This window comes from Solenopsis invicta, chromosome 7 (genome assembly GCF_016802725.1).
Source record: "Solenopsis invicta isolate M01_SB chromosome 7, UNIL_Sinv_3.0, whole genome shotgun sequence".
NCBI classification, from domain to species: Eukaryota; Metazoa; Arthropoda; class Insecta; order Hymenoptera; family Formicidae; genus Solenopsis; species Solenopsis invicta.
In genome coordinates, this window is record NC_052670.1 from 17,493,170 (window position 1) to 17,505,862 (window position 12,693).

Sequence of the window (12,693 nt, forward strand, 5' to 3'; positions counted from 1 at the left end):
AAGTTTAAGCGACAGATTCTGAGTATAAGCAATTGTCTGGAAAAACAGCGTGAATTTTGTCAGAATTTTTTTGTATATAACTATATACATTTATATATAAATATATTTGATATATACTTTTGCATAGTTGTATATAACCATTTATATAGAATTATATATGAAGATTTTTTACCATAGAGTACTTTGGAAAAATTACTCGATCAAATTAGGTCTTATAAATGTTTTAATGTTCAAATCATGTTATACAGATAACTGAGTATGGATCGACATCGAACAGTTGGAACGATATCGAATTCAATTTGTTGGATCACGAAAGATAAAGAATGAAGTTTATCATATTAATGATGTTAGTCATCGATGTTTGAACTACCGTATGAACACCGAAGACTATCATTTATCATGATCTTAAAATAATAGTTTAAAATCGATAGCTAGAAGTTCGTTAAATATTTATTAAATATTCATTTTTGCCTGTAAAAACATTAATCCATGAGATCTAGAAATATTGGTGCATTTAATAACAATTGAAAAATGACGCACAAACTTTTATACATGTCTTTATCTAATTTCGCTCCACTCAATGGCCCAGGAAAGATAAAGCCCTCGGTGGGAAACTCGGAGTGAGGAAGGAGTGAGGAAGGAGTGAGGAAGGAGTGAGAGACTCCTGATCGACGGAATTTATCATAAATGTCGTTACCGAGGTTCAGATGGCAGTTTATCGTATTTCGTCCAGGCGGCTGCGCGTCGCACAAAAATTAAGTTTCGACACGTGTGGCAGCGCAACTTTACTCGAATCCGCGTAATATTTACGCGAGCATGAGTATCGTTACCGCGTCGGCGATACTTGTCGTCGTTCTTACGTTCGCGTCCGCCTCAGATAGTGCCGTGAATCTGGAATACGCGAGATTGATTAACGGTGAGTTTACTACGAATTATCGATTGTCACAACATTGTTGTTTACTACTAACTTCATCCGTTTGCAAAGTCAAGAGCAAATACTGAAAAATATCTCTGGGGACTTAAAAGACATGTTCTTTTGATATTTTATCCTTTTCGCTATTTACTAACATAACACTAGCCACTATTTTGCATATTTGGACGTGGTAAAGCAAAGAAAGAAAAATAATAGAAGGCAACGATAAAAGAATTATACAAATTTCGTGGTGTTTAAAAAAGAAGAGAGGAAATGGGTTCTTGTGTCATTATTTTTATTATACGCAGTAATAAAAAGTTAGATGTGAAATTAGAAATGCGGAAAAAAGGAAGGTAAGAAGTTGTTATGGTTTATAATTAGCGAAAACTTTTTCATCGCTTTTACTTTAAAGGAACATTTACAGAGTGAAATAGAATGTGGAAAAGTGGAATTTGTAAGAAACAATTAGAAGTTGCACTGATAACTGTTTATATTTTACTATTTTACTATTCAGTGATTGCATTCTGTTTTATGCATCTAATTTGAATGTGCTTTAACAGCGACGATGAGAATGTTAAAACGGCCTTTTTATTGGATTTTATGGAGTTATTCGTTAGACAATATTTTTATGCATTTTGTAAATGTAAATGTCTTTAATATAATCTTATCAGAGATAGTCTAAAGATACATTTTGTATTGTGTATTTGTATTGATTTTGACGCTTACTGTACTCGAGTCACGCGTTATATCGAGATTTTTAGTCCAAGATAATTACAAAGATAATACATGTATTACGTTATCGCAGTAGATGGGAAATACAAAGCAGAAAATGTCAAAAGTATATCTGGAAGTGAATTGGCAAAGCTTCATTAATTTGAAAATATGTTCTTGTACAATTATAGATAATGAAACGAAAATATTTTGTAATGTTGGAAATATAGAGAAACATTTACGTATTAAAAAATATATATGGAAAGATAAATAACATGACATCGCGACTATATCGTTTTATGTCCTCAATTCATAATAGAAATTTATACAAATATGCACATACAAATAACGTTGCTGAAGTCGTGTTTTCCTTAGAATCCTTCATATAATTTTTCAGAATTTTTATATAAATTTTCAAAAATTTTATATTTTCTGTACAATTTTATAATTTTATAATAAAAAATTTTTTAAATTTCTCATATAAATAGAAATGCTTTTAAAAAATATTAAGAAAGTCTTTTAGTTTAAGAAGTTTGTTATATATGATTTCTAAAATATTTTAACATTTCTTATTTTACAATTTCCAAAAATAGTTTATGAAAGCTGAAGAAATCTTTAAAATATTCGAAGTATTTGAGATATTAAAAATATTTTTTAATTTTCTCTCAATAAAAAAAGTATTATAGACTAAACCCTTTCGTATTTTCGGTTCTTTAAAAGACTCACGTCTCATATAAAAACTTTTATAAGTTTTTCGGGGTGCTGATTCAAAATTTACTATCAAAATTAAAATACAAAATGGTGAATTTAAGATAGCGGTAAAAAGCTGAAATGTTGGTATATTTAAAGTATAATCTTAGATTTTATTTTTAAAAATATATATTATATTATTACGATATGTGTCGTCTTTGTATTGATCTGTCAACTCATGTTTTGGCTGGCAAAACTGTATTACATTGTACTTTTGGAGTTATTAAAGTTCTTCTTTCGAAGAGTAAAATTTTGTAAATTTATAAAGCGTTTTGGAATAACGTAATATCGCAGCAGGTACATATTCAAATAAATAAACACACGCTCACGCACACGCACACGCACACGCACACGCACACACACACGCACACGCACACGCACACGCACACGCACACGCACACGCACACGCACACGCATGCGCACGCACACGCACACGCGCGCGCGCGCGCGCACACACACACACACACAGGCGTGCACGCGCCTGTTCAATTTAAAATGTATTTAGAACGGTAAAAGTTTTTTAAATGTGACGAATTGTGGGTTGCATACACTTTAATTACATATTGTATAAACTATTATAATATTTATCATAATAAAGTTGTAATCACATTTAAATAAGTACATAATTAGCATAAATTTGCTGATTTTTCGATATACAGTTATTCTTTATTTATAAGTTTGATGTTTTGCAAAGTTTAGATTACTGTATTTTATTGAAAATATTACATTTTAAAGTGCGATTTTTTTATATGTAGATTGAACCTTCTTTAAAACAAAGCAAGGTAAAACTTGATAGGATTACTTGTTTACAAATTGATTTTTTTCTTAGGTGGGACATATACTCGTACATATGTCCCGGAGATACGAAAGGATTAAAATGAAAAAAATTTTTAATGTAAGGTATTAAGCGTCGTCTACAATACAGTCATCACGATGTTACGACGTTGCGACGGACCTGTCAAAGACAAAAATATATGATTTTTTCTTCTTTGATTGTCTATCGCAGAGTCGTAACATCGTAACGACTGTATTATAGACGACGCTTTATGAGAATATTTTTCACTAGAATGGTTTTTTTGCGAAAAACACAAATTTAATGTACGCAGTCTTATAATTTATATAAGAAAAAAGTTCTAGAGAAAAATAAAGTAAAATAATTTTTCGTAAACTTTGATTTGCTTAATACAATCAACTGGACATTTTTTTTTTTTGAATAGACGTCTCACTTGTTCAATTAGACGGAAATCTCTCTGTGTCGTCAATCCTCAAAAAATCTTCAAAGGATGATTCAGTTTTTAACATCAATCGTGATTATGTCCATATTTTACCCATGGAGGAAGAGAATGAAGAGAATTGCTCAGAACGTTCGATCAAGGAGTTCCCGGAAGTGTTCACGTACGAGCAGCGTCGCCAGGGTGTGGTGGTGCTCCATATACTCTTCGATTTCTATTGCTTCATCCTGACAGCTTTCGTCTGCAATGATTATCTGTTACCAGCGCTCGACATAATATGCACACAGCTGAATATCAGTACAGATGTTGCCGGGGCAACTTTCCTCGCTATTGCGAGCTGCTTCCCCGAGCTATTTGTTAACGTTGTCGGCACCTTTTTGACCGAATCTGATCTCGGTGTTGGTACAGTAATGGGCGGTGCTGTCTTCAATACCTTTGCGACACCTGCGTGCGGCGCGTTATCGGCGATGCACGTAAGTAATGCTCAAGTATAAGTGTTCAAATAAGGATTAGATATGAAGTGATGATGAAAACGTGGAAATCTCGGCTTTGATGTAATGCATGTAAATAGCTCTATTCTACTTATCGTTAGTTACACTCGTTTAAAATGTTTGAAGCAAAACGATTTAATATGTTCAGGGTATGCATTTAACTGTTTGGAACAAATTCTAATCAAAATAGTTCAATTATTTCTTAAACTTCTATTGTTTTTTCTACATCGAGAGAATTTTTTCTTACTGTAGAGATTAATTGTTAAGCATTTTCTATTTGTATGTTTGGCGCTATAAGCGTACAGCCTGCGTGCAATAGTGTCGCTTGTGATCGACGCGCATGCGTTGCTCTTGTCATTCGTTCTTTTTTTCTTTACGTGCACTCTCTCTCGGTTGCGTGCTAGCTTGCTTCACGACACTGCTTCTTTGTACAACATTCTTTTTTGGTTGCTGTTGCAATAAACGCATTCTTAATTGCATTAATAACGTATGTACTGTCTGACTAAAAAACCTTTGACTGTGCGAATTAGCGTAATCTATCACTTACGAGTAAAGCTTTCCATTGGGCCCCCTCAGATTTCAAACGCATATGGTTTTTCCGAATCTATTTCGAAGGAAAACAACAATCTAGAAAGGTTTCCGTCTGAGAATAAAGTGGTTTGCTGTTGGCATGGAAATGAATTTTTAAGATTTTTTGGTATATGGACCTTATTTTCCATATATTTCAAGTCGTAGCTCATGAATTACTGGATCGATTTTCAATTGCAATCAAGCATTTGAAAGCTAAAAATTATACAAAAATTATGAAAAAAAAGAGTTAAAAAAAATTAAAATAAAATTTTAATTGTTATTAAACTTTTATTATCATAGTTATTTTTATTTTTTTTTAATTCAACGCTGGAAAAATATTCCACTCACTATATGGCAGTTGAAGTTGATACATCAAAAGAAACTATAACGAAAGGCTTTAATTACTTGTTTTTTGAAGGGCAGGATGGTTTTCATTTTTGTGAAGAGTTTATTGAATAAATAATTTATGAAAGTTTTTTTTTTAAATTGATAATAAAATTATTTAATAGTCAACTAGTCGTAAGGCACTACATAATTTCCTGACAATTGTAATTTTTTTATCTATTTTCAGAGTTCCAAATAACCATCCATTTAATATGCCATCTAATTAAAAATAGCAAAACATTATAATTAATTCATAAATAAAATCTGAGGGGGCCCAAGGGAAAGATTTACTTGTTAGAATTTGTCTTCAAAATTATGATAATCGTGGGATAACGTAGACTTGACATGAAACTGGACATAAAAAATTTTACTATAATTTTAGTAAATCTTAGTATTTACGAAAATTATAGAGTAATTTTCAAATAAAAATGTAATAAAATTATATTAAATTTTACTAAAATTATAATAAAATTCTTTGGAGTGTATGTTGATCTACAATTTTCATGATTTAAAGTAAGATTTTCCAAACACATGTAAATCGCGAATTATTTTCTAAAATGCAATCATACACAAACTATCTAATTTTAGAGATTATGAAAAAAATGTGGGAAAAAGAGTAAATTATATATTTATATTGTACTATTTTACTCCTTTTTAATCTTTTATTGAATATAATTTTATAAATATATTTCTCCAAAATATTAAGATAAAGAATGTGCCTATTTTCTATTTCTTTTGATAATTAGATTTGCATTGACACGAATTATTTATATGTACGAAAAGTTTAATATTTGTTATTTACTTTGAACACATTGGTTTCAATTCTTACTATAGCTAAAAAATTTTTCACGAAACAAAATACCGTTAGAAACTAGCAAGGCTCTAATTTCCAACAATTATGTTGCATTAATTAGTAATTTCCAAAAACTATTCTGCATTATTGCTACTATTATTACTATTAGTAATAATAGTAGCAATAATGCAGAATAGTTTCACGTAAGTTATATAAGTTTATATACACACACACACACACACGCACACGCACACGCACACGCACACGCACACGACACACAGCACACGACACGCACACGCACAGACACGCACAGACACGCACAGCACGACACGCAACGCACAGCACAGCACAGCACAGCACAGCACAGCAACGACACGCACAGCACAGCACAGCACAGCACACACACACACACAGCACACACACACAACACAACACAACACACACACAGAACACAACAGAAGAAACATACATAAACAAAAAAAAAAATAATATATATATATATATATATATATATATATATATATATATATATATATATACATACATACATATATATAGTTTAATTAAAATAACCTAAATGCAAAATTGTTAAAATAAAAACAGATATCATATGTAAGAAAAAACAAATATAAAAAAAAAAAATTCCCCGAATTAGATTCCGGTGTGAACGGTGTCTGTGAAATTTATATCTACTTTGTAACATTATTTATGTTATTTATCAATATGACGCGTGTTATCGATATGCGTTACTTATCTCACCGCTTATCCATAATAACGACCTCGATTATTTAACGATTATTGTCCTTGCGATATAATGACTGCTATCGTCTTTGTCGATACGTACAATATATGAAATTTTACTTGTCATTGATTTTTACTTATCATAGGTTGTAGATTGCTTTATTTCATCCATCTGTTCTTTTAATTAAAATACTTCTGAGATAAATATTCTTTAAAGACTCTCGAGATATAAACAAATAAAACACGGTGCAAAGGCTAATGAGAGTCAGTGTTATTGACAATGCGCACAAAGATTTAAATGTACAATAACTTTGTTTATTCTATACAAGTTTGAACGTTTCAATTCTCTGAAAAACAAAAGTTAATTTAAAAAGTATAGCTTAATTATCGGCTTCTGCAGCCGACTTGTGACAATATGTGCCCCATATAAAAGTTTTAGACATTGTATGTATGAAATAAGTAATTAGCGATGTGTAAATTAAATGAAAAAACAATACGGCGCTTGCAAAATGATCCTAGAAGCTTTAATATAAGAGCTATAAATGTTTTAAAATTGTTTATATAATTTTCACGTGTATTGGTGCGAAGAGCAGAAATTGTGTTCATAATAGTTCAGAGATGTTGTATTAGGGCGCTAAAGTCAAAAGAACAATGACAAATGAGTGCGTTTAATAAAAAACGCTAGCCTATTTTCTTTACTCTTTATTTCACGCGCGACCCTAGATGCGTCAAAGAAAAATCTGCAGTACTGACGTCGAGGGAGTTCCACAGCTAGTTCAGCATCGCCTTAAGCTAGACAAAATTACGTAGAGTGTGTATAACTAAAATTCTGAAATCTGCAAAATTGAAATTTAACTTTTATAAAAACGCAGAGAATACTAATGTTTAGTAACTATTCTAAAATATTTAAATAAACAAAAACAAATAATTTTAACACTTATTTTCTGAATTTAACGTGAATTATGTGAGATATCACGATATCTTATTATCCCACATGTATCTCACGATCCTCGTGTTTTCATACAATATATGTATGTGCATTACTTGGTATATATTTTATTTTTTACAAACTTTTATGTCACAAATAATAGATCTCCAGTGTGACAAGGCACTGTCGATGTATCGAGTAGTGCAGTAGGCTACGCGGGTGCCATAAATTTGAAAAAAACAACAAAATCTGAGGCCAATGACGTTTCTTACAATGAAAAATTTACATTTTGAACTTTGCATGGCATCACGATATCTCCGATCGTATGTCACGTAGAGGAAAAATGAGAACACTTTTTATTATATAACTTAAACCCAAATTATTAATTTACTTAAAATTTAATCGATTTAGCTGTTATTGAGATTCCGGGTGTTTGCAAGTTGCTGATTCAAATAATGAGACACGGACGGTCTCGCGCCGCATGTTTATTTGGCGTGACATTACCATGTCTCTTCCCTAATAGCACAGGGACGTCCACGGGACGTCCTAAAGACGATTTGTCGGGACAAGCGGGATATCCTGGGGATTACCTGTTATAGTCCTGGGATGTCCACGGGATAGTCCTGTAGACTAGCAAATGAGCGCCTCATTCTTGCCTATGGACATCCTGTGGATATCCCATTGGGAGTCCTAAACATGTCTATTCGCAATTCTCGGGATATAAGCATTTCAGGACCATTTTAGGATATTTAAGGAATATCCGCATAAATATATTATATTATTGCACCACATAATTCCAATGAGCAAAACAATATTTTAATAACATTTCAAAAAACATTTTTCGCAAAAAAAAATCGGGAATTTTTTCTCAGAAATTCCCAGTGGTCACCTATCAAAGTTGCGACTCCGGTGAACGTTGCTTGACCTCCGTGATCGCTGCAAAGTGGATCTCTCGTGATGATCTGTGAACACTTTATATTAATATGTGTATATAACTGATAGATTGAGTGAATATTTGTTATTGAAAAGATGAACTATGTACCATTAAACCATATTATTTATATTAATATATATTAAATTATAGTTTTTTTACTGATTTTTACAAATGCGGATTAGCATCTGAAATAACTTTTCTGTTATTATTTGTTTAAATAAAAATGCAACTAGAAAACGTATGTCAATATAATACAATAATTAAATTAAATATGAATAAATTTTTATTAAAAAAAAACGTTTAAAAAACATTTAAAAAATATTGTCTACTTATGATGTACTTGAGATGTAGATCAAAGTTTCTTTATTCATAGATCTATTTTGTCTATTGATACCGTTGTAAAATTCTTTGATACAATTAATATTTGCCCTTACTTCCTGTCTGGATGTATAACCATTTATATTAAAAAATTTTACAATTGCAAAGCTGTTTTTTCCGCTAAATGCAGCCAATTTTTGATGACATATGAGCAGCGACTTTAACTTCAAATCCCTATATGTTTGAAATTATGGAATTAACATTCATTATATGTCAAAGAAATTTTTCTATTTTATTTTTATTTATAAGGGATTAAATATGTGATTAATTATTTAAAAACAATATAAAATTTTAAATTGATCTTTATGATTCAGAGTAGTTGTCATATGTATTATAAGCTCATTTTTTATTGCTGAAGTAGTGCACATTCTGCGTTAAAAGTAATATTCAGATATATATTTGAAATTTGATGAAAGTAAGAAGCAAAAGCTAGTGCAGTCCAATGCAGCAATAAAAAACAAATCCTACATTCTTAATTTTTTTATACAATACAAACGTTTTTTCTTTTATTAGAATAATTTTATATGTTTAAGTATGATCTATAATAAAATCTTTCTTAAATTCTTTATATACATACTTGCATATTATATATATTCTGGATTAACCCTCCGTATGCAGTCTCTATTTTTTTTGTTTGAAGCGAAATTCTTAATCTTAAATTTCTTTGCTCAAATTTAAATTTTTATTAAATAAAAATTTTTAATTAAAGGAGTTAGTTATTTGATAATGTAGAAATGTGAAAAAGTATTATAACCGTGAATTTTTTTATTTTTCCTTAGCTTTCCTAGTTTGTGCCATATTGGACTTGGACGACCCAAGGACGTCCTTAAGATCGATTTAGGACTTGGACGACCTAAGGACGTCCTTAGGCTCGGCTTAGGACTTAGATGTCCCTTAGAATACAGTGTGCTGTGTGGGCGACTTAAAATTACGTCCAGTGGGTATAACGTAAGCTGTATATAGAATTCCTTTAATTAATTTAATATTCATTGGGAAGTCCCAAAATTTTTATCCTAGTATAATGTTCTAAGTCCGTCCCATTATTGTCTCGGGACATTCAGGACGAATTCAGAATCATCTCGAGGACGTCTTGTGCTATTAGGATTGATTATTATTGCAAATAAAATTAATATATAAAAAAGAGCGTGATGTACGTGTGGGTAAGATATTGTGATATCTCGTATAAATACTTTCTATGTAGTTTTGAGAAATATGTTAGATAAAGGCATAGGTGTATTTAGGATTTTTTTCGGGGGCGAAAGGAGGGGGGGGGGCGGGTTATTAATTCTGTTAACACGTAAACAGTAATTATTTGTGTTAATAAATTACTTTTTTCGATATTTTAAAAAATTTGGAGCTTAGGTATCTTCTCATTTCTGATTTTGAATGAAAAAAATATTAAGTTTTGTCCATCATAACTTTTAAGTTTATTGTTTTACAATTAGTACCAAACTCTAACTTTTTTTCATTTGACGGTTGTATTTACAGATAAAAATTTGGTATGTGCCATAGACTCTCCTTCGCCCTACTAATCGCTGATTTATGTTCATTTCCACCAATGTAGATTAACTTTGGATTTAACTTACCCTTTATCTTTTTTTAATTCTTAAAACTAAAGAAAAATAAAAAGTTAATTAAACCAAGATTTAAGTTATTTTGCATTGATGGAAATGCACAAGTCTTACAAGATTTGGAAAGAAGAGCATTAGAGACATTAAAAATAATGTTGATTTTGTCACGTAAAACATTATCTGTTCTTGTCTTCGACTTCAGCGTCCCAATAAGTAGACAATACGTGTAAATTTTTAAAAAATGTTTTTTTAAATAAAATTTTATTACAAAAGAAACATAAAACATATTGTCTGTTTATTGGGCTGATACAAGATCTTTCAACTACCACGTTACACAATTACTGCTTTGTTACTCTTTCAACTGATTTCGCACATCAGTTTACACATAAAATTTTCAAAACAGAATTTCTTTTATCCTAAAACTTTTAAGCTTATTCTAAAGGTACAGCAGTTCTTTGTTGTAATTTCGAGGATGCGCCATGCTTATTTTATACGTACAAAGTCTCAAATTTCTATGCATAGCAAATGTTGACTAATAAAACTTATAATTTTTTTCGCTTTTTATATCAAGTTGTAGTTTGCATCTTTTATTGTCTATACTTTAATTCTGTAAAAGGATTTTTTAATCCGTGTCTTCAATGAAGAAAACAACTTAAAAAATATTCACGTTTACAAACGTAACTCCAGCATCGCCTTAAGTAACATCTTAATATGTTAATATGGTTCTTTGATTGGTTGATGACATATTAAAATGTTACATAAGATTCTAAACATAGGTACGAATTAACTAAGAATACCGCCATACTTAATTGCTGTTTACATTATATTTACACAAATTTTTTTCATGAATATAATTTATTATAAATTAAATGGTTAATTAATTTGTTAAATTTTTTAAACTGTTTGGCAATCCTACAAAAATAAAGAATTTTAGACTTTACATTATATACTGTATATACATATTATATAATTTGTTAAATGACTACAATGATATAGATAACATATAATTATATATACATATATACTTATTATATATAGAATGTTTTATTTTAATTTTTTCAAGCAGATATTATGAAAATTATGCAAAATACGAAAAAATGTTTCAAACAAAAGTTGTAAGGCTTGGAGGGGAACAAAAAAGTTACCATTTAACTTTGAGTGACGTGGTCAAGGTCAAGTTAAAATCACATTAATTTCTTTTACTGAAACACTATTTTTGATTGCAGAATATAATACCTGGTGTCAAGAGCTTTTTAAAATACTATAATACCGTTTATTTTCACTAAGTACTTTCTGAGTTAAGACTCAAAGGTTACAAAATTTTGATATAAAATACAAAATATCTTGTAAAACATTCAGTTTTCGATAATCTTACCTTAATACTTTTATGCAGTAACTTTACTTTTATGAATAATGAGACAAAGCAATTGAAGTAAAAAATACATAGCTGTTTTTATATTTTGTATTATATTTTATTTTAAAATATCGCAAAAGTAAAGTAAATTTTCAGAAAAACAGAGTATTCTATTTAAGAAAAATTAATGTAATCTTGATCTGACCTTCATCACGACACTCAAGGTCAAATCAATGATACTTTCTTATATTCCCCTCCGAATCATATTAATACAACTTTTGTTTGAAATATTTTTTCGTATCTCTGATAATTTCCGAAATATCCGCTTGGAGAATTAAAAATAAAACACATACGAGGTGTGTTCAAAAAGTATCGCGAATTTTGTGTTTTTTCAAAAATTATTTATTTATTCATGAATATCTATTTTGTCCCCTTCAAAGTAATCCCCATGAGATATTATACACTTGTGCCAACGGTTTTTCCAATCTTCGAAGCACTTCAAAAAATCATTTTTTTTTATCTTGTTCAGCTCCTCCTTCGATGCCGTCTTTATCTCGTCAAGCGTAGCGTAACGTCGTCCTTTCATGGGCCTCTTCAGTTTAGGGAACAAGAAAAAGTCACAGGGGGCCAGATCTGGGGAATACGGTGGCTGCGGCATCATTAGTGTGTTGTTTTTGGCCAAAAAGTCGCGCACAAGCAACGATGTGTGAGCAGGGGCGTTATCGTGGTGCAAAAGCCAATTTTTGTTCTTCCACAAATCCGGGCGTTTCTGGCGGATTGCTTCGCGCAAATTGCGCATAACTTGCAGGTAATATTCTTATTGACCGTTCTACTCTGTGGCAAGAACTCATGATGCACCACGCCCCTGCAATCGAAGAAAACTGTCAGCAAAACTTTCACATTCGACCGAACTTGGCGCGCTTTTTTCGGTCTTGGTTCGTGC

General features: G+C 30.8%; 1 protein-coding gene across 2 annotated transcripts in view; it reads left to right on the forward strand.

Moving 5' to 3' along the window:
• The first annotated feature begins 592 nt into the window (after positions 1-592).
• The window catches only part of LOC105196849 (sodium/potassium/calcium exchanger 3), a 69,890-nt gene continuing 57,789 nt past the window's right edge, over positions 593-12,693 (forward strand). The window contains exons 1-2 of one of the 2 annotated variants that reach the window (XM_039452043.1): positions 593-916; positions 3,592-4,079. In XM_039452043.1, coding sequence (XP_039307977.1) covers positions 817-916; positions 3,592-4,079 — 588 coding nt within the window. In that variant the 5' untranslated portion in view covers positions 593-816. The remainder of the gene's footprint in view (positions 917-3,591; positions 4,080-12,693) is intronic. The other variant, XM_039452044.1, reaches the window with a different exon arrangement.